Raw genomic sequence first — 22051 nt, 5'->3', positions numbered from 1 at the left:
ACTGTTGCTTTGTCTCAGGGTCATAACCATATGACCAATTTAATCATCCATGTGATGGCACACTAATGAAGATCTTGGTAGATTCTGATGTGGAGTTAGTTCTGTTCCTGGGTCAGCAGGCTGGGCACAAACTAGGCAGCAGTATATTCTGAAAAATGGTGGGTGAGAATTGCCTTCATTGTTCAGTATAACACAATAGCACAAATGTTGTAGAATGAGCTAGTATCAAACCTTATTTATATCCCCTTGTACAGAGCGCACCCCCCCCCCCCCCCCCGCCCCCCCCACACACACACACACAAACACACACACACATCTGTATGGATACTACATTGTCCTGACTAACTTATCCCAGTGCTGTAGCTCAACTTGGATGGCAATTCTGTCTGATAGAGTGGGCAAGAGGAGAAAGGAGACAGTGCGCAGTCACATGGAAAAGTAGATTGGGAAGGGGAGGTAAAACAGAGAAAGATGGATTAAAGGATTGGTGGAGGGACCAATCCCATTTACGTAATTCATCTACGTAATTCAAAGACGTTGGTATTGGGATTAGGGGGTGAAGGATTCAGATGGAACAGGTTATGAAGCAGCCACTGAAATCAAGTATGTTGTCCTCAGTACCATATTCTGCCATTCTATGGTTAGCTCTGTTCTTGGGCACAGTTTACTGGTGGCCATTCATTCAGGTGGACAACTGGTTGGTGCTCATACCCACATAAAATGCTGTGTAGGAATTACTGAATTACTGCTATATGATTTAACAGCTCCCACTGGTGGCCTTGCTTCTAATAGGATAAAATAAGCCTGAGATGACAGGACTGGAGTAGGATGTGCTGGATAGATGTATCGGACATGAAGATCTTTCACAGAAGTATGAGCCATGGAGCAAGGAGTTAGGACTACCTATATTTTATTTTCATTACAGTCACACTTACATGTAGTAGTACTAGCAGTAGTAGCAGTATAATAGTAGTAGTTGTTGCTACTGTACTACTACGTATCCATGGATTACTTTTATAAGGATACTGGATGTGTCATGGTATCACAGGTTGAGAACAGGAGAAAACATAATTCATATGTGCAAGCATTCACTACCTTTACAGTCTAGTTTGACAATGATGGGACAGATGGTCAGTAATGCCAAAGTACTTTAGGGGAACCATGAAAATCTTAAACCAGATTCAAATTCAGATTCTTTATTCACCATTGACCACCTGAGGTGGAGTAGGCAATTTACATAGGTATCATATAACATTTTCCTTGAATAGTACCTTAAAGCTAAATGAGCATTGCAAATAGTGTCCACAGATGATAACATACACCATAACATAAGTTAAATACATTCAGAGACATCACATAATGAAATCCTTAAAAATTAATGTCAATTGATTTTATATTCATAAATTCTGTTATATTGTAAAAAGGATTGATTAGTAACCAGTTTAGTAGCTTGCTCCTGAAGCTACTTATGTGAGCTGACTGACAAGAAAATGGAAGTTCATTAAACATTTTTATACTATTGATTAGATGGGAACTCCCCGTTCTTGTCAACCTGTGCCTAGGTATGTCTAATTTTGTTTTGCCTCTGGTATTATGGTGGTGTTTGTTTTCCCTCATTTCAAAATCTGCTATATTGTTTTTTGCATACAATGCTGAGGCGTATATATAAAGACTAATAACTGTCAATATATCCAGCTGAATGAACACTGGCCGGCAGTGCTCTGCTCTACCAGAATTGCTCATTGCCTGTATCACTTTCTTCTGAATTTTTGGAACTTCAGTGATGTGAAGAGAGTGTCCCCATATCAGTAGTCCATACTCTATATGTGACTGAAAGAGTCCAAAATAAATAACTCTTAAATATCCTATTGTCACCAGACTTCTCAGTTTCCACATTAAATATGTAACTTGAGACAATTTTGTGCAGGTATGGTTGATGTGTGTTTCCCACATTAACTTAGAGTCTACATGAATTCCTAGAATTTTAACTGCTTTCACCTCTATCTCTTTTGACAATCCTAGTATAAGCTGTTGGTTTTTATCAGAATTGCAAAGTAGTGTATTTGATGGGAACCAATTTAGTGCTGCTTCCAGGCCATCTTGCATCATATCTTGCACACTGAGCAAGCAAAGTTGTGTCATCAGCATAACAAATAACAGTATTGGGGATACAATGGGGAAAATCATTGACTGCAATTATAAAAAAGAAGGGCCCAAGGACAGATCTTTGTGGGACTCCTGTCTTAACTTTCTAGCAATTGTGAGTCTTTGTTTCTGACAGAGGCAAAATGCTTCCTATTGTTTAGGTATGATTCAATTACTGCCAATGCAGAGTTTTGAACACCATTGAATTTGAGTTTAGCAAGTAATATATCATGAGAAATGCAGTCAAATGCCTTAATTAAATCACATGAAAGGAGTGAGGCTTTATTTTTATTCTCGAAGGCTGTTATTACTTCATTCACAATTGAAAGAAGAGCAATGGTGGTATTTCTTCCCTTGCGGAAACCAAATTGACTATTAGAGAGTAAGTTATGTGACTCAAATTAGTGGTTTAGTTGGTTATAAATAAGAGATTCAAATATTTTCGAGAAAATGGGAACTATTGAAACTGGTTGTTAATTTTTGAGATCACGTTTGTCCCCTTTTTTATACACTGGGATAACTTTCAATATTTTTAGAGTTGTAGGATAGACTCCAAACTCTAGACATCTATTAAACAGGAAAGCCAATGGTTCACTAATTATATGCACTGGTTTTTTAATTATGTAATTGGACAACCAAGAGTAGTCCATGCTCTTGGAGTTTGAGAACTTTGCCACTACCTTTGTAATCTCAGTGGGTGCGATTGTCCTCCATTTAAAGGTATTGTTTGCAGGTTGTTGTTGCTTAAGTAGATCACTTGCATTAGTGTTTGTTGTTTCAATTTTGTTCCTAATATCACATACAGAGTCCATGAAAAAAATGGGGGGGGGATTGGGTATATGGGGATACAGCATAAGAAATCTATTTGCAGACTATGTCGGGGTGATAGTGCCTGTCTTTGGAGGCCTTTGTCAGATCTTCAACATACTGGGAAAGGTAGCTGCCATCATTGCAGATACGCTTTCCACAGGTGGCTAGATTGTATGGAAGGGAAGGATTCCTCTAGATGGCCCACAAACAAGGAAGGTGTCATGTAGGTGCTCATGGTTATGCCATTGATTTGTTTGTATATCTTCCCTTCAAAGGACAAGTAATTGTGTATTAGAATATAGTTAGTAAGCTGTATGAATAGCTGGTTATTGTGCTCCCACTGATAAAATTTTGGCCCTCATTGACCAAAATCTAGTCTCTCACATCAAAGATACCAACCACATCCTTCAATGACTCTCCACTGTTCGCAACCCTTTACCTCCTGGATACCTAATTGTGAGTGGTGATGCCACTTCCCTACATACCAACATCACTCATGCCCATGATCTTGCCACTGTTGAACACTACCGTTACCACCATCCTTCAAACTCCAAACCCACTACTCATTCCTCATCCAACTTAATAACTAATTCTAACACACAAATACTTCTCCTTTGAAGGGAAGGTACACAAACAAAACTGTAGCACAGCCATGGGCACCTGCAAGGCCTCCTCCTATGTCAATCTGTTTATGGCTCATCTAGAGGAAACCTTCCTAGACTCCCAAAACTACAAACCCTGGATCTGGTTCAGGTCCACTGAGCAATATCTTCATGATTTGAGCCAGGACAACCTTCATTCCTTCACAACCTAAACACTTTCTCTCTTATCCAATTCATTTGGTCCTTCTCAATCCAATGTGCCTCCTTCCTGGATGTTGATCTCCTCTTCTCTGAGGGCTTCATCCAACCCTCTGCCTACATGTTGGTATGACTAACAGCCAGCTATCCACCAGGATGAATTGCCATCACCAAACTGTGGCCAAGAGCAAAGTGGATAACCATGTTGCACAACATGCAGCTGAACATAACATTCTTCATTTCAATGGATGCATCATAACTTGGGCGTCCTCCCCTCAGCCACCATCTTTGGTGAATTGCGCAGATGTGAGTTATCCTTACAACACTTCTCTGCACCCAGAATCATCCCAGCCTCAACCTACAGTAATCTTCTGTCTCTACACCAATACCCAGTCCCTAGGCAGAGAAAATCCCCAACCTGGCCAGGAATCAAACCCGGGATGCCATGATCCAGAGGCAGCAATGCTAGTCACTAGACTACGAGCTACGGACTGTATGCAGAGAGATGTAAAGCAAGTACAACATGCAGGTAATGCAAACATAAGGGCTGTGCTGTTTGTGAGTGTAAACTAACATCAATGTCTAAAGCATTCTTATGTAAGATGATTAAACTTCTTCTTATGTAACATGATTAAACTTCAAAAGCTTAAATAATAAGAAACCTAGCTAGACAGTATGAAGATAAAAGAAAAAAAACACTGTTTCTAATCAAAGCAAAAAGTGTGTGGTTACATAAACTAGAAAATATCTTTTTGAACATTACGTGTATGGACAGCTATTGCAAATGTAAGCACATGCAAATGCTGAGAAAGATCCAGAGGCAGCAACGCTAGCCACTAGACCATGAGCTGTGGGCATACAGTGTGGCACTACACTGAGGTGCGTGGCAGATGATACCAATCCCTGGCCTCAGACTACTGCATGAGATGATGGAGGGGTTTTGTGTTCCAGCAGTTTTGTTTTCCAGGCAACTAGATGTGTTGTTATCCAGTCATAGATAGGTCACTAGGTTTAGAGTTTAATGTGTGGAAGTTGTGGAACAAAATTAGGAGACTGAAGGAGATGTTTTCAGTGATCTAACAGTCAGTAGTTAGTAGTGGGAGGCTGAGAGAAGTCTCAAAGGATCACAAGAAATTCATTGGAGCATAAATATGATCAAAGGAGCAGATGCAGATGGTGATCAGAGTGGTGCTGCATGAATCAAGGAAAGCGAAGAGGGGTGTGGGTAGCCACTAAGGTAGATTACTGAAAGCTATATTCTGGACAGCAGATGTAAGCAACATAAGCCAACTCAACAAAGCAGTAGAAGCTTCAAGCTGGTTCGTGAAGACAAATAAAGTAACTGTAGAGTGGCAATCCACACAGATTGCATTTGGTTTGTTAAAAAACCCATACATGCTTCCACAGCTGCCTAAGGAAATCATGGATTAGGCCAGGGCCTTAGCTAACACTCTGAACCAGGATTTGGACATGGCACAAAGACAGGGAAACATGAGTGAAATCAATAGATTTGCAGGGAGCCTTCCCTCAAGTGCTACATGGTCAGTTAATTCCCATTTTGCTGTTGGCAGAGTAGTATCTGGAAAAATTAAGGATGGTGCAAGGAGAATCACCACCAGAACTACATCTAGTAATAGAGCCAAGCAGCCATAACTTGCTGTTCTGTTACCGTGGTGTTAAAATGGGTGTAACAAAGGATAGTGCAAAGTTGTTACTGGTGGCTGACAAGCATGCTAAGAATACTGTATTTCAAAACAATCCATTGCATGTTGATACATTGGTAAGTGGATCTGAATCTAAAGCAGATGATGCTATTCAAGCAGAAGTTAAATATTTTTCATGTATGGTTAAAAATATTGTACATCTAATGTTCTGCAAGCAGAAAGGAAAAATAAAATTCTGAATAAAAGTTTCGTGTTACAGTTGATGTCTGCATTGGCACTTTTTAAGCAAATTGGGACCATATCAGATACTATCCTAATGCCTTTAGGCTTCCAATTCTGCTACCTGTTTCAGAAGAGAGATTTTAAAAACTGGAATTAACATTGTACAGCAACAAAATTCGGAAAATATGGCATATACACATCCTGTCTATGGCTTATAATCTTTCCAGTTACTGTAGATTTACCAATACTGATATCTCCAATCAAATACAACTGAGGTTTCCTTACCTGGTTCGAGTAACTATGTGTTACACAGTGCACTCTTATCCACTGAACTCAGCATCAGTTGGGAAATCTGTGCAAGTGAGAGAGGAAGGGGTGCTACTATTAGCAGAAAACAGGGATCAGCATTTCATGATGACTGAGGGTGAGCTCCAGCAATGTCAGATCAGGGTAGTCACCATATACCTAACTCAGGATTACAACAAGTGGGGGCATGTGCTTCATGCAACTCTTTAAGGATAAAAGGTTTGTGGATAAATGACCTTACACAAAAGGAGGTGACCAAATCAGTACCATGCTTTCAGAGAGCTGGTTTACATTGGATATACTCAGTGCTCAGTGACATGGGGTGGTTGCTAGTTGCTATGAGCAAGGAAATTCATGGTGACAAGACGTTTAGAATTGGGAGGTAGTGGACTATTAATCACTGGGATTATGTGTGAAATTACAGGACCCACATTTCATTTACCAGCTACTATGATTGGAGTTACTCTGTACTCATATTGCCCAGAGATGTAATTGCAACAGAGAACTAGGCCAGGGCAAGACCCAAAGGACTGGAACTTCTCTGTGGACGGGGGCAGTATAGTGCTGCTACCTAATTTTTGAGTAAAAATGATGTCTTCAGCAAAAATAATGAGAAGTAGTGTGGAAGCCACTGTGAAGCATTGCGTTAAAGGCCACAAACCAGTAGCTGTCAGTGTGGTGACATATGGGTCACAGTAATAGACATGCAAGAGGATTTCAAAGCCATGATAGCTAAGCACAGCATTAAACTGTAGCACACAAAGGTAATCATGTAGCCAACAGTAAAATGTCACCACACCAGGCAGGTCTTTAGCAAGAAGACTAGATGTCAGGTTCCAGTAAAACAAACATTTGCTAGAGGCATATAAATAACTCTGGATTTTGAGGCACGGATTATTTCCTCTCACTGGAAACCAGCAGGACCACCTCCATGCCAAAGCTACACCAGGCAATGAGACAACTGAGTACTCCCAGCAGTAGCCATGGGATCTACTGTCTGACTCCTACCTGAGGGCAGCGGGTTGAGCCCTGTACATAGCAGACACCACACATCGCCACCGCAGCTGCTTGCGGAGACATTCCCTGAACAGAACACCATCACAGCACATCATATTGTGCTACTGGCATCAACAGCTGTGGCATCCAAAGGCTGCTGGCCTCAGAAATGCAGGGTGCAGTTCAGCAGCTATGGGCAGAAGCCAATGCTTGTTCACAAACACCAGCCAGGAGCAACAGGCAGAGAGAAGTCTGACTCTCTATGTCTCTATGTCATGTGTTGAAGTCAATAAAAGTCATGCTTAATGATTAACAGTATTTCATCTGTGGACTTTGACCCCCCTCACCCACTCCACACCCTTCAGAGTGGGTCAGTCACTCTTTAGAGGTAACTCTTTGTAGGGAAGTGAAGTGGAACAGCCACAGATGCTCTGTTGTAGGTAAAGCAGGTGGTAGACAGGAGTTTGTTGGTAGAATACTAAGGAAATTCAATGTCTGAAAAGGTATCTACACATCTCTTGTGTGACCCATCCTAGAGTATTGCTCAAATGTGTGGGAACTGCACCAAGTAGGACTGTGGAGGGAGGAGGGTGGTATTAAGTGTATACAGAGAAGGGCAGCATGAATGGTCACAGGTTAGTTTGACCTGTGGGAGAGTTTCATGTATTGCTCCTGTGGGACTCATGAGGGCAAGATTAAATTAATTGTAGCACACACACTGAGGATTTAATGGTCATTTTTCTCATGCTCCATATGGGAATGGAACGAAAAGATGCCCTAGTAACTGGGTCAATAAGAAGTAGCCTCTGTCAAGCACTTTACAATGGTGTGCAAAATATAGATATAGATGTAGAATCTTATAAATAGAGTTAACAAAAATTATGCTTTATTGCAAAATATGTCCTAAATGATCTATATTGATGATCTGTCCAATACGCAATTATGAACAACACAAATGGCAGGCACAGTGAAACTGACTTGAGATTTGGTACATGGCTTAAATGTTTAACACATCAATGAGCTTACAACTTTCAGTGCTTTAGCATGTGTCAGAGTTTCATTCACTCTAGAATAACAACAAAATACTTAACAGTAACAAAGGTCTACTTCCAGTGGTCTTCAACACTAAGTGCTTAAATAGTGCTGTCCATGACATTTGGCATTTCATACATTTATTTACATTGTGATTCAACTTTGATAAATAGAGGCTCAGCCACTAATAACATTAATCTGCCATAAAAGCTTATTCCTGAATTCTTTTTTTATTTATGAATCTGACAGTACGAACTGAAACTTTGGAGCCATAAAAGGGGCTGATTGGAGGGACAAGTAAATTACCCCACCTTTCCTGCATGTTTTCTCCACTGTTGCATTCTACCCTAGCCTTCAGTGAGCAAAAGTTGGAAGCCTTCAGTCAAATAACATATTTGCTTCAACACCCACTCGTTGACCTACATTACTGTAGCAAGGTAACAGCTAGAGCTCCATGTGAGTGAGCTGCGTAGGTGACAACTGTCTGTAATGAGCACACTGTTGCCACATAAACCTGTTAGTGGAAGACACCTGTTCTGTGTTAGTCTTTTCTTTATGTCACTTCTTGGACAAAATGTCACTCAGACAAGAGCAAGCATTTACAGTCACAGGGTGATGGGAAGGCTTTTTCTCAAATACAGAACACAGGAACACAAAGGGTAGAAGAATTCATGTTGCTCTCCCACTTAATTCTTAAAGTCTTTCTTTTTTATTTCTTTTTTTTCCACTAAGTTTTTGTAGCCCTTTTATGCCTATGTCCTTGACAGTGATCTGTCCCCCATCCCATTGGTATAGCCCCAATCTAAAGCTTAGAAATTTTTAAGAGTTTGTTGCTCACATGCTCATCCTTGTCAAGAGCATTATGTTCCAACTTTGTGAATTCTTCTATGGCTGATTTTATACTTCTACCACTTTATAACCAAAATTGGGATTCACTTAAAGGTGCTATTTATTCATGTAATTCATTAATCTTACATGATTCATTCTATTATTATTATTATTGAGAAAGATGCCAGCAGTAAAATGGGCTTATAGCTTCTAAGTCTTCTGCACTACTTTTCTTTAGCAGAGGCAAAATTAATGTCTGGAAAGTTCTCCGATGTGAATGACTCATGTATTACATTTGTTAAGAGAGCTTATATGCTGTGTGTTCACTGTTTCAGAGCACAGATTGCCACTTCATCCAAGCCAGCTGATTGGACTACTTATTACCTTATCCATCTCCCTTTTCTGCTTTTTATTATACATTTGTCTGTTTCTCTCTGTTTTCTGTTTCATACCATCAGAATGCTTTTATTTATTCTCTGCACTGTATATTATTTTGTCATTAAATAACTTATTTTACAGCTTCAGCACCCTCCTGTAAATAAGTTTGTACCTGTCAAAGAAACTTAAGAACTATGGCTCATTATGACTCTTTATTGTATGGGCATGAGGTATGTGAGGGTCAGGGAAGACTTCATAGCAACTGCTATTATCCATTTGTTTTTGTGAAACATTGCTACTATAGGTGGTATTTTTACAAATCTCTTTTGTAAAGTTGAATTTAAATAATTTTGAGAACAAAGAAAATTTTGTATTTTTGTTGGTTTCTCTACACACATCACCCCAACTCTGTTTTGACTTATAACGAAGGTCTTTTATAGATGTGCAATTCAGTTTTTTGCCAGTACTTTCATTGTAAGGATTATATGATGCAGTTGTTCACAGTGGGGAACTTTGTGTCACTGAAGTAACAAGTGATTAATGAAATCAATCAGATGACATCCCACTATCATCATGTATGCAGGGACTTCAGAAAAGTTACATGTGTCTTCCCACTGCAAGACCATTGCATAACAAGAGTGGCACATTGTCAGAAGACAGTACATGTCCCTTGTTCTCTGCAGACACAGTTTTGTTGTGGTATGGATAACAGGCACGCCACAGTGTGCTGCAACTATAAACGTACTACAAATCTGAGGCAAGCAGGTCAGTTCAGTACTGTGAAATTCTGGAGGTAGGCAGTACACAATGTTGTGTCCAGCCATAATAGACTGGTGCCCACAAGTTTACCGAGGTCACACAGACAGGGATGATGCTGATCTGGAAGACCATATGTCACACCAAGCAATTTCCATCTTTTCTGAAAGCTGAAAGAACATCTGACTGAAAGAGATTTTTCAACAATGAGAATATTCACACAGTTGTTCTTAAGTGGCTCCTTGATCAAGGTGCAGATTTCTATTGTCGAGGAACTGAATGACTGGTAGAAAGTTGAAAGTTCTGACCACTTTTGACAGGGACTTAGTGAATTTTGTGGAAACTAGAATCATGTATCTGTGTCACATTTAAGTGTAGTGCAACATTCAAAAATGCTATAGTAATCTGTAAGTCCCTCGTATAATCTTAGATGAAAATTAAAACAGAACATTAGATAAAAACATTATTTCTCTGATGGCCAGTATAATATTGTCTATAATATACTGTTATATTGATAACTAATTATTGCATTTTTTTTGCAGGTAACAGATGAAACAATGGAAATCTTGAGGCACTTTGGCTATGTGTTTGAACAACGTGGCCTTGTTTCTGTGAAAGGTAAAGGTCAGTTGATGACATACTACCTGATTGGAAAAGAGGGACAAGATGGTGTGACAGCATCAAATACAGTTCAAAATGAAGGGGAACAGCCTCAGAATGAAGAGGCACAGCCACCACTTGAAGACAGTCAACAGCCACAAGAGCAGACTGACCTGCACAATAGAGCATCGCCAGCTGATGTATCTCCTCTTGTTACTGATGATTGTAGGTAAGGCCACTCTACACTGGCAAACTGAAGCATAGACAATCTACAGGGACCACATAGAGAAATGGCTGACATCTTTTACTATGTTGAACACTCATGTGTTATATTTAATGTGAAATGAATGTACTTATGAATGACTGAGATGAATCAGCATTATATGAGTAAAATCAGTATTTCTTATATTAGGTATTGATCAACAATCAGCCACAAATGAGGATAAGTGGTGCTAAATATTGTGAATCAGGCTGTACTGGTCATATGAGAGTTCCATGAAATTGCAAGACATGGAACGAAATTCATAAAACTCCACACTATATTTGCAATTCAGTAATCAACTTTGATAGTGTTAGAGGATTTTGTTGTACTCTGTTTGTAATTATAGAACAAAAATGCTGTTCTAAGCATGGGCCTAATGTGTTTTTGTACAAGGCAGTTTTATAGTACCTTCAAATTCTTTGTAGATAGATGATTCTTAGAAATTTAACTTTTAGTCTTTCTTTAACAAAGGCACATTAAAACGTGCTCACTTTTACTTATTGTATGCCATATTGACTTATAATAAGTAAAATTTTACATTTCTTTTAAATATGTGCTGTTTATTTATGAATACATGAACTGTTAAAAATAAAAATAAGAGTTAAGCATACTTGATGAACAACATGTGTATTCAATAATTGGCAGTTATTGAAAGCACTGAATCAGTACTATTTTATGCTATGTTGAAATATGTGATCAAAAGACATTACCTGTCACTAATATCTAAAACAGTGCTTAGCATCTTTTGTGAAAATCTGTTGTAGATTATATATTTGTCATTATAAAGACATTTCTGAACAGTACTGGTACTGGTAATTAATTGGATATGTGTTTCATTTGAGACTGATAAATTGTGTGTCGATAATGTATTTACACATAGATCGGATTACATACAGTTAATACATTTACTGTGTAACATGGGATGTTCTGTCTACAGCAGATTTTTCATCTATCATGCTTAGCTTACTTTCCTTAGAATAAGAGCAGATCTTACATCACGCTTACCACAGAGTGGAAATTAAATATAAGTTTACGTCATTTATGGTTCGTTATCATGATGTTACACTACTCAATCAAGAACCAAAAGACAATTTTACTTTTAGTATATATGTTAAAATAAGCCCCCATATACATAAGAATGTTGATTAGGAATTGGATCACAATGTAACACAAAACAGTTCTGATTGCTGCAGTACCCACAGTGGTGTATAAGTTTTTAATTTCATTTTTATTACGTGAATATTTCGAGAATTATATGAATCATCCATGTCTTAACTAGAAATTGGGTTGCCTGAGGCTCCTAGATAAGTAAGAGTATGGGTATTGCCACATACTGCAGTCATTTACAGTGCAAGTTCTTATCCAATTTTCATTGCAGAAAATGTAGCATTGAGGGACTGGACACGCTTTAGCTAAAGAATCCTTACTTGCGGCAAAAATCTGAACTAACAATATATGGTGGGAAGAACAGAAGGGGATGATGATGATGATGATGGTGATGGTGATGTTGGTTAGTGGAGCACTCAACATCATGGTCATCAGTGACAACAAATGGGGAAAGTCACTTGCAGAGAGCAATAGATTTAATGTGTATCTACTGCAGGGCTCATTCTGGCACACTATAATTACTACAGAATAATTATTTGCTGCACATCTTAAGTTTATAAATAGTATTCATTCAGGGTTACATGTGAGAAATGCATTGATGCTAGCAAGTTACCAACATGAAATATACAGTAGTGGGATTTCAGTACGTGTTAACAGTATTTTAAAACAGTGATTACCAGCAGCCCCTCAGTGGTTGTAGACTTCTATGTCAACAGGCACCAGGTCACTCACTCCTCAACTGTCAAGTTTTATCACTATTCATTCTACACACACCAAATTCAGCATAGCTTTTAAAGGATCTGCATGTAGTACCTTAAAGAAATAAATCTGATGTATTGAAGAAATAAACAAAGATGAGAACTACTGATGTCATCAGTAGTTTTTGAATGAAAAATCCATGAAAATAAATTTAAAAAGTACTGAAGTGGAATGAAAAATGGCTAGCCTTTGGGTATCAGAGTTTCCATATTAGGAATTTTAACATATAAAAAATTTTGCAGGTTAACAATGAACATAAACAAAATCCTTGGAACTGATCCACGTTGTTCACTGGAACACAATACCTGTCAAAAGCTGTGGCAGTCTATGCTACAGTATACAATTACCAGAAACTTCCCAAGGTGAGAGTGTGAGTTGCTAACTGCATAGTATTTTAATGAGTCTGATAGATTATTTATGCAATGCAGTTAAACAAGGGAATCCACAAGATGACCAAACAGATTTTAACTGAAAACAATATATCACTAGAATGATAAGTGGAGCTTAATCAAGATGTTTAACAAGGAACATGTTTATTTTTACCAAGCAAAGGTTCACTGATTGCAAAGAACTGAAAAACGGTCTGTTTTATGATGGTAATCCTAATGATTTAATTGATTTAGTTGTTATGACTGAGAAATAATAAAAACTATCCAGTCAGATTTGAATAAAAGTGATATGTCTAACAAGAAAAATTGCCCATTAAAATTACAACAATACATGTACTGCAAGATGGCCTAAACTACAAGTAATTCAGGTGGAAGAGCATTTGATATTCACTTCTATTTATTAATGTTGCCTGAAATACTACTCTTAACAACATGCAGAAAAGATGTATAAGAAAATAAAAACAATATTCTACATCTGAAAGGAGAAGCAGCTTAATCAAGGCCTATGGACAGTTTCCAAAACTAACATAAACATTTATGAGGACTGGTCCATGTAGCTCTGCATTTTTCTGTACTGAACTATCTTTATTCAACTTTTTGCAGCTGATCACTTAGAATAGTGAATGAAAAGCAAGCAACAGCAAACATCTGTTAAGTATTGGCTGTATCAATCTAAAGAAAATGCTGAATGTATAACTAAAGTAGATAGCAGATAAATGTGTCACAGCTGAAGTACAACAATTTAAATGACGGAGAGTTCTTGGATGAGAAGACATGTCATTGATTAATGAAGAATGAAAGGCTGCATAAGAAAGAGTGGGCTATGAACTGTAATAACAATAAGACCAGGACAGAAGGATCACAGAAAAATGCATCTTTCAAAACTGAAATTGTACTACATAGGCATCATGTGTTGAACTGTATTAACACTCTTTTCACTTTCTCTGTTGGCCCTTCCCCACATTCTTTTCCAATTTATATACTTCCATTTATCTCATTTTTAATTGTATACATTACCATATATGTACTATAAATATGAACACTCTCTTATTATGTCATGTGTGCCATCAGTTTGTTCAGCGGATATTCCAGAGAGAATTTAACTGTGAAAATTACTGAGAAAGTGAGCATTCACTGAAAGTAATAAGGTTGCTTCACAAGGCTCAATGTTTGCAGTCAAGTATGCCACATTTGTTTTGTGATTGTTGACTCTCTGGAGCTAAATGAGTTATTATGTCAAAAGGCTTTTTTATTTTATTTCATTAAAGTATCCTTGCCTGACTTACAGAAATACTGATGAGTAGATACAAAAAGCTGTTACATGTTTAGTGGATGGAATTTCTCAGTATTTCCCATTTTAATGGCCACTATGAAATATTCTGTTTAACAGCCTGAATAACCTGTATGAGGCTGTGTGAGAGTATTTCACAAAAGAGGATACCATAAAAGTTACTGAAATAGCATTCTAGATTATGAAAGTGGTAAAACTATTTTTGTACTTAAAATATAACATTTTACATACTATTTATTGATTGGTAAGATAAAACAGTACTGAAGCTGCTTAAGTTTCAGTTTCAGTGAATGACAAAGTACTTGGTGGATTGTACTTATTACATTCTTTTTACACAAGTAAACAGATTCTTGCCTGTGTTTGACAGCTTTTTATTTACTTTAGAACTCACAGTCAGTCCTTACTCTGTGTTTCAATATTTGATAGCAGTTAACAAGTTTGCTTGTGTGGCGATCATCTCCAGCAAGCACAGAAATAATCATTTAATAATATAGCTCAGTTTTGTCCAACTGAGAAATAAACCTTGTAAACAGACCACAGTCTGGATATTAATTAAACATTTCCAGATCTTAATATGAGCTTTGCATTTGTTGTGCAAACTTGATCATAAATTATTGTAGCCTTGCAAGAGTGAACTCTGTCTCATTTAGAAAGCAGCATCAAAATCAGTGTAAAATTCAGAGGAAGTCCAACATTGTAATTTAAGTTATTGGACTCTCACTGTTGATTGAATACTACAAAATGTACAAAAGTTACAATTTAATGATTTTATAGTTATCATTTTATGAATATTTACATAGTGACCATCTTAAATATCTCACTGTATATATATATTTTATAACATTTATTTTAAAATGTTTGACAGTTCTCACTGTGAAGTTACAGAATGAGTTTATCATACTGACTATGGCACTGCAGGGTATATAAATAGTAACATTATGATAACAGAGTATAGTAAAACTACAATGGAGAGATGGATAAACAACAATATCTTTGTTTTGATTTGTGTTATACAATTAAAAACAATTTTGTGTTAAGTACTGCAATTTACATACCGGTAGTAGTTCCTTGTTCATTTGTCACAATCAATCATATATGCTGAAATTTTGAGATGTCATATTCAACAAACATTTAGGTAAATGGATTTCCAGTATGCTGGAAATTACTTATGTAGGAAGACCTAGTATGAGAAATATCACAAATATCTGTTAACAATTACACAACAATTTAGGGATGTGGAAGCATCTAAAACTGGACAATATCCTACTTCCCAGGTTTATACAGGCTAAACGTGAGACATTTCTGTACTTGTTCATTATTCTACATTTCCAGCAATTCTTTCCCATCACTACTGTACTTAAGAACACGTCTTTTACAGGCAGTGAGAGTTCTATGTTGGTGCTAACTCTTCCTCAGTCTCTCATTCGTGTTATCTGTTCTATTGTTATTATTATTATTATTATTATTATTATTATTATTTGTCTTCTTAAAATCACTTCTTCACTGGTTGTTCAATGTACAGGTTGTTATGATGCTACAGGTTACTTATGACATTAATTTTCACTGGTGGTTTGTAAGTAAATCTTAAAATGCTCAAATATTGAATCAGAAACCTCACAATGTTATCTGTGGCATGCCCTGCAGAGAGGAAATCCACCTCAGTATTAGTTTTTTCATCTTGGGAAGCATGAATCATGGAGGTGTTTTATCAAAGGTCTACATGTATGTCTACATGATTACTCTGCAATTCACGCTTAATGGTTTGGCAGAGAGTTCACACAACCATTTTCAGACTATTGCTGAATGGCTCCACTGGCAAATAACACATGGGAAAGATAAACACCCAAACCTTTTAGTGTCAGCTCTGATTTATCTGATTTTATATCAATGGTAATTTTTCCTGTGTAGGAAGGAGTCAACAAAGTATTTTGACACACAGAGGAGAAAGTTGGTGATTGAAATTTCAGCAAAAGCTCTTGCTGCAATGAAAAATGGCTTTGTTTTAATTGTTACCATACCAGCTCACTAACTAGATCAATGACACTCTCTTCCCTACTTCATGATAATAGAAAATGTTCTGTCCTTCTTTGATGTACCATCTCCATTCTGTATAGTAGGAGACATCAGCACAGAAATTTACATTTCACCTATAACCTCCAGAAACTATATTTAAACATCCTTCTCACTTGCAGTCTAATGGTTTCTGATCCAGAAATATTGTGTCTATGGAAACTGGTGACACTAAAATATCAATTGGTATTTCAGTTTCTAGCTCTCTGAGCAGAAAGTAACAGGAAGTCTCTAAGTTTACTAAGCTAATCATTTTTACTTTAGTAATGATGGGAACACAGTGACTCAGTAAGTTAATCTATAGTATCTTGTGCAGACAGATCAGTGCACACTGAACTTTATAAAACAGCACCCTCAGTGCACTTGAAGTTTCAGCTATGACAGCTATTTAGGTAATTCCATATCATGTAATCCTAAAGCAACACAATCACATTTTAAACCATGAATATTTCTTGCCATATTAGTTTAATTATAAACCTATTGTTTGTCACTGTTCTCAATCTCACACTAATCACTTGAGGATAGCAGAACATACCATGATAAGTTGTTTACTAATGTAGTGTGATCTTGTGATGGTCAGATCCCTTTGTTGTTCTCAAAAAACCCCAGTTCACATCATAGCATCAGTCAATGAGTTGTTGATTGTGTTAAGTCTATAATAAATAATGTATCAGTAGTGCAAGGCAGATTTTCTAATTGCCTTATCAAGAATTTGTAAGCAGTTGGAGTCCTTGTTTTATTTCTCACTTTTGTTGCCGTCAGCAGAGTTACTAGCCACATATTCTGTTACTGGTTGTGTGCTTCATTATTGGCTAAGATTTGTTTAAGATTGACAAATCACAATGTAATCAAATAATGGAAGTTTTGGCCCTTCGTAAGCAGGTGAAAATCAGTTATTGACTCCTTTTACATTGGATTCCTCCAGTTATGAAATCTTTTCCATTTGGGTTATTGGATTTATTTAATCAAATTGACAATGGCCTATCACTTAACACATTCCATGATCATATGACTTTTTTCAAATATTTATTGTGCATCTTGGACCAGTATCACAATTTTTTTTTTCATAATAATGAGACATTCATATCCGATAATTACAAGATAGTCCGCCCCCAGTAGTTGAGTGGTCAGCATGACAGACTGTAAATCCTAAGGACCCAAGTCCGATTCCTGGCTGGGTTGGAGATTTTCTCCGCTCAGGGACTGGGTGTTGTGTTGTCCTAATCATCACCATTTCAGCCCCATCAAAGTGCAAGTCACCGAAGTGGTGTCAAATCGAAAGACTTGCACCAGGCGAGTCGTCTACCCAATGGGAGGCCCTCATCACACGACATATTACAAGATAAATTTCAGAAGCGTCCACAGCTCCAGAAAATGGGAAACAGAACCTCTGCTTTTTTATTTCACCAATGTTCACACTGAATAAAACAATTTGGCCACATTTTTTCAGTATACTCATTGTATTAATGAGCTTTTTCAAACAAAATACTTCAAATCTGCACGTTATTGGAAGTGCGTGAGACATAGCTTTAGCTGTACAAGAAACACAGGCAACTAATTTTTATTTATTCTGTTTTGTCTGTATATGTTTGAGTTTGATAAAATTATGACCTTACCCAGTGATTTTCTCCTGCTTTATCCAGACACACAAATTATATATGAACTACTGGTTCTTCACAGAAGGACTAAACAAGAAAACTGTATCACTCCAATAGCTAAATGGTTTTAAAATATCAATGTAATTCTTTCAACTTGTCTTGAATTCTGAGTTAAAATCTTTAGTATTCAATAGATTTGTAGCAATGTGCAGTTACATATGTTCAAGTTTACTGAGAAATGTGTATTTACTCAGAAAGGAACACTGTCATTTGCGTAGTACATTTCATACCTCTATACAATGTTTGAAAGGCCAATGGCAGCTGCTTCTAGTTCTGAACTAACAATACTATTATAACATAAGAATGACACAAGAAGACAATATAAGGTATCCAGAATCTGAATATAATGTAGCAGACAATGTGGATCAAATACCAAAACAGCTATAAAATGTTAATAACAAGTGCAAATGACTTGAAGCAGTACCAGTACATAATCACAACTGAAGAAGACTGAAAAATCAAACAACAATGGTGAAACATACAGACATTATATGGAGCCACAATGTTCCCAAAATATCATGAGACATTTTAATCAGCATTATCATTATTTAGCTATTATATTATATCATTACTACACATCTTTATGAATACTTTGATACAGTTATGAGCAATACTCCTTGCAATTAACTTTTTACTGACTTGTTTACTGCAAAGAGGTGAATAAAGTAATGATCAAATAGAATATGAGGAGAATATGAGAGTCATCTATGATGATATAAATAAAACATTTTAAACATCCTGGACATAAATAAAGTTACTTTGAGCTATTAAATCTTTCTTTGTCTCCAGTGTGAAATTTACTGAGGATGACCTAAAAACTTTTAACACTGTGATCATATTTCCTAAAATTATTTTATGACAAAAATGTAAAAAGTAAATATGTTTTTAAAACTTTTGTACAGTGTGAGAATATATTCTATAGACCTGTAGGTAGCTCAGTTAGAAGAGTAGTATGATGAAGTGTACAATGATCTATAATAATTTATAAGAAACTTTATACTGTGTAAATGAGATTGGTATATTAGTTCTGATGTTCCTGTAACTCTAGATTTTCATTGCAGTCACAGTGTATAGTTTTCCTGTAAGTTGTAAGTAAAATAACAACAGTTTCTCTAAGAAAAGATAAAAAAGGCACTGTAGTAAACTGATGTTAATGAATTGAAATATCTCTCTGTGAGCATAAATATTAATTTTTAACAGTAAATGTTAAATTCAGTGCTACTGTTGTGGTAGATCACCTAGACTGCAAAAGATTTTTATATAAAATTTAAAACATTCAGATGTGTTCAGTGTCAGTCTTGCTGTAGCAGAAGGTTTAAATGCTTGAGACAACATTCAAGATATTTGTTCAAATGGTTGTGATAGTATTTAGTTGCTTGTCAGAACAATATGTGATTTTCTAATATAAATTCTTCTTCTAAATTATTCTATTGATATTGTTTCCTGAATACATTCACTTCAGTTAGTTTGACATTGTGTCAGTGTATTCTATTCAAAATATAAATAGCATAGAAAATAATTTGCAGGACTGTAAAAATTTGTTTAGAGAATCAATATTTCTAGAATAATCAATCTTTTTGTTGCATATTTAAGTTACTTGTGGTATAATACACTTAGTCTTCAGAAATGATTGTATGATCTTTTCTTGGTGGTGCCATTCCCAATGTATTGATGTCATAAATGGTTAGACATTTCAAGAAATAAATTAAATATACAAGCAAGCAAATTTTTGTATGTAATACAGAAGCAAAGTGGCATTAGAGTGGTGATTGTGTACAGGTATACTTTATCTTCTCGGTTGATGCTTACTGAAGTTTTACATTGGTTAAGCTAAAAGAGAAAACCTAATAAATAGAATATGTATTATTTGTTATGTTTGCAAGGCTAGTGAGATGTCAATAAATGCATGTATCAATCATTTGTGTGTGCAAAGGGTCATTTAATTTGTTAATAAATTACAGTACAAGAGTTTAATAAAATTGTTGCTGACATGAATGTGTTTCTGTGATTTGTCACTACCCTTAAAGCATTGTATGGTACTGCACCCCATGGAATTTGAATCCCCACTAGACGTCATGGACATCAAAGACGCATAGAGGTCTCTGCACCATCGCGCCGTGAGCTGTGGTGGCGCGCGCCTCCTGGCCCGCGTTTAGAGTGAGGGCACCACAGTGTAACACATGGTTGCAGCGGCCAATAGCGGCATCCCTGATCGAGTACTTAAGTGCCTGCCTGTCGCTCAGCCTGCCAGTCTAACCTTGTGTACATCTCAGGACATATCACCTAGCATTAGACAGCGTATTTACTTTTGTGTTTTCTTTTCGAGTGAACGTGGTTGTCTTGTTTGGTTTTCTTGACTCTGTTGTCCATTCTTGTTGTTTTTGTAAGGTCCTTCATTGGTCGTGTCCATCCTCTTCCGTTGTGTAGTTGTTCGCGGACCGCTCCGCGGGTCCCACCGCGTTTCTGTCACTTCAACGCCGCGACTGTTCCAGTTGCCGCTACAACACATTGTGCTGGTGAAATCCAGATTGTTTTTACTTATGTGATATGATAACTATCAGCCCATTATCATTTGATGTTAAAAGCATTTGAATGATTGGAGTTGTATTTCACAGAAATTTTATAGTGAGTAAAGAATTTAGGAGTAATGGAGATCACTGTGTAGTTTCATGGCATGGGTGTGACAATGCAATGGAGAAGTCACTGTTAGCGTGAATGTAACTAAACTAGCCAATGGTGTGTTGACTACACACCACTGAGCTGAACCCCAGAAAAGGGAATGAATCTTGATGTGTGAGTCAATCTATTGGGAAGCAGACAGTCTGAACACCATGAAGAGAATGAGCATGGAGAAAAACACAACACACAACCAGTGTGAGCGACTATGGGAATAGAGAATTGTGCAAGATGAAGGCTTGGTTTCCAGGTGTTGAAATCAGCATTATAACTGCCAGACCTGGCTTATTGTCACCAGCAGGTAAAAACCAGGGCCAGTGGCTCTGCCTGTGCCACACTTTACATGCACCCACCATGACAGAATTTTTTACTACAAGGGCAATTCAGAAAGTAAGATCCGATAGGATGTGACATGAAAACCACAGTGAAAATTAAAATTGTTTTATTTGCAACAGTTTGCTGCACCTTTCAGCTACTCCTCTACATAAGCACCACTCCAATTTAAGTATCTGTCATACCATTGCATCAACTTTCCAAATCCTTGTCATAGAAGGCAGTTGCCTGTAGTTCCTGCCAGTTCTCTACACTGGTCTGCAGTTTGTTGTCTGTTCAAATATGTTGTCTTCATAGCCAACAGTTCACGTGAGCAGAGATGAATTTCAGGCGTAGCCAAGTCTGGACTGTGTAGTGGGTGATCACTCACCATCAAAAATGTTGCAGCAGCATCCTCATTGTCCTTGTGACTGAGAATTATCATGAAGAGGGAAATGCATGACAGGTAAAGTAAGTGGGATTGCATCAAATTAGGAAAAAACCTTGTAGTGGGCACCCATATTCTTTGGGAGACACAATTATTCTTGGCATTCTTAAGTGTTCACTGTGTGCTCAGAACCGAAAAGTGATGTGATTGACATGCATACTAGAGACCCTGGCCAATACACCTGTGCAAAGCATCATATGATTTTCACTGTTGTTTCCATTTCATTACTTACTGGACTATTTTTTTTCAAACAGAGTTTGTATTTGCTCTGATAATCATGCCAACTCCTCTGCATCCTTCTCAATGTCCACTGATGTTGATACTAATTCCTTCACTTCCGAAAGGTGATATAGGCCAGAAATGGGCTAGTTTGTGCCACGATCTCTATCACAAGACCAGAGAGGGCACTGAAGGCCCTGAAGCAGATGCCGCCAATACAACTTGCTCCGCCAGTTTGGCAATGTCTATGGCATCCAACTCGGGGTCAACAAATCCAAAACACCCCACTGCTGGTGCCCATGCAAAATTTCTGCCTGACTACA

The 22051-nt window shown here is 37.2% G+C and overlaps 1 protein-coding gene across 1 annotated transcript in view; it reads left to right on the top strand.

Annotated features, from left to right (window-relative positions):
- The window catches only part of LOC126146011 (adenylate cyclase type 3), a 923811-nt gene extending 912992 nt beyond the window's left edge, over positions 1 to 10819 (top strand). Inside the window, exon 20 of the mRNA XM_049915594.1 lies at positions 10480 to 10819. Within this exon, the coding sequence (XP_049771551.1) occupies positions 10480 to 10770 (291 nt within the window). The 3' untranslated portion in view covers positions 10771 to 10819. The remainder of the gene's footprint in view (positions 1 to 10479) is intronic.
- The last annotated feature ends 11232 nt before the right edge of the window (positions 10820 to 22051 follow it).

This window comes from Schistocerca cancellata, chromosome 2 (genome assembly GCF_023864275.1).
Source record: "Schistocerca cancellata isolate TAMUIC-IGC-003103 chromosome 2, iqSchCanc2.1, whole genome shotgun sequence".
NCBI lineage: Eukaryota > Metazoa > Arthropoda > Insecta > Orthoptera > Acrididae > Schistocerca > Schistocerca cancellata.
This window is presented reverse-complemented; position numbering and strand designations above follow the sequence as displayed.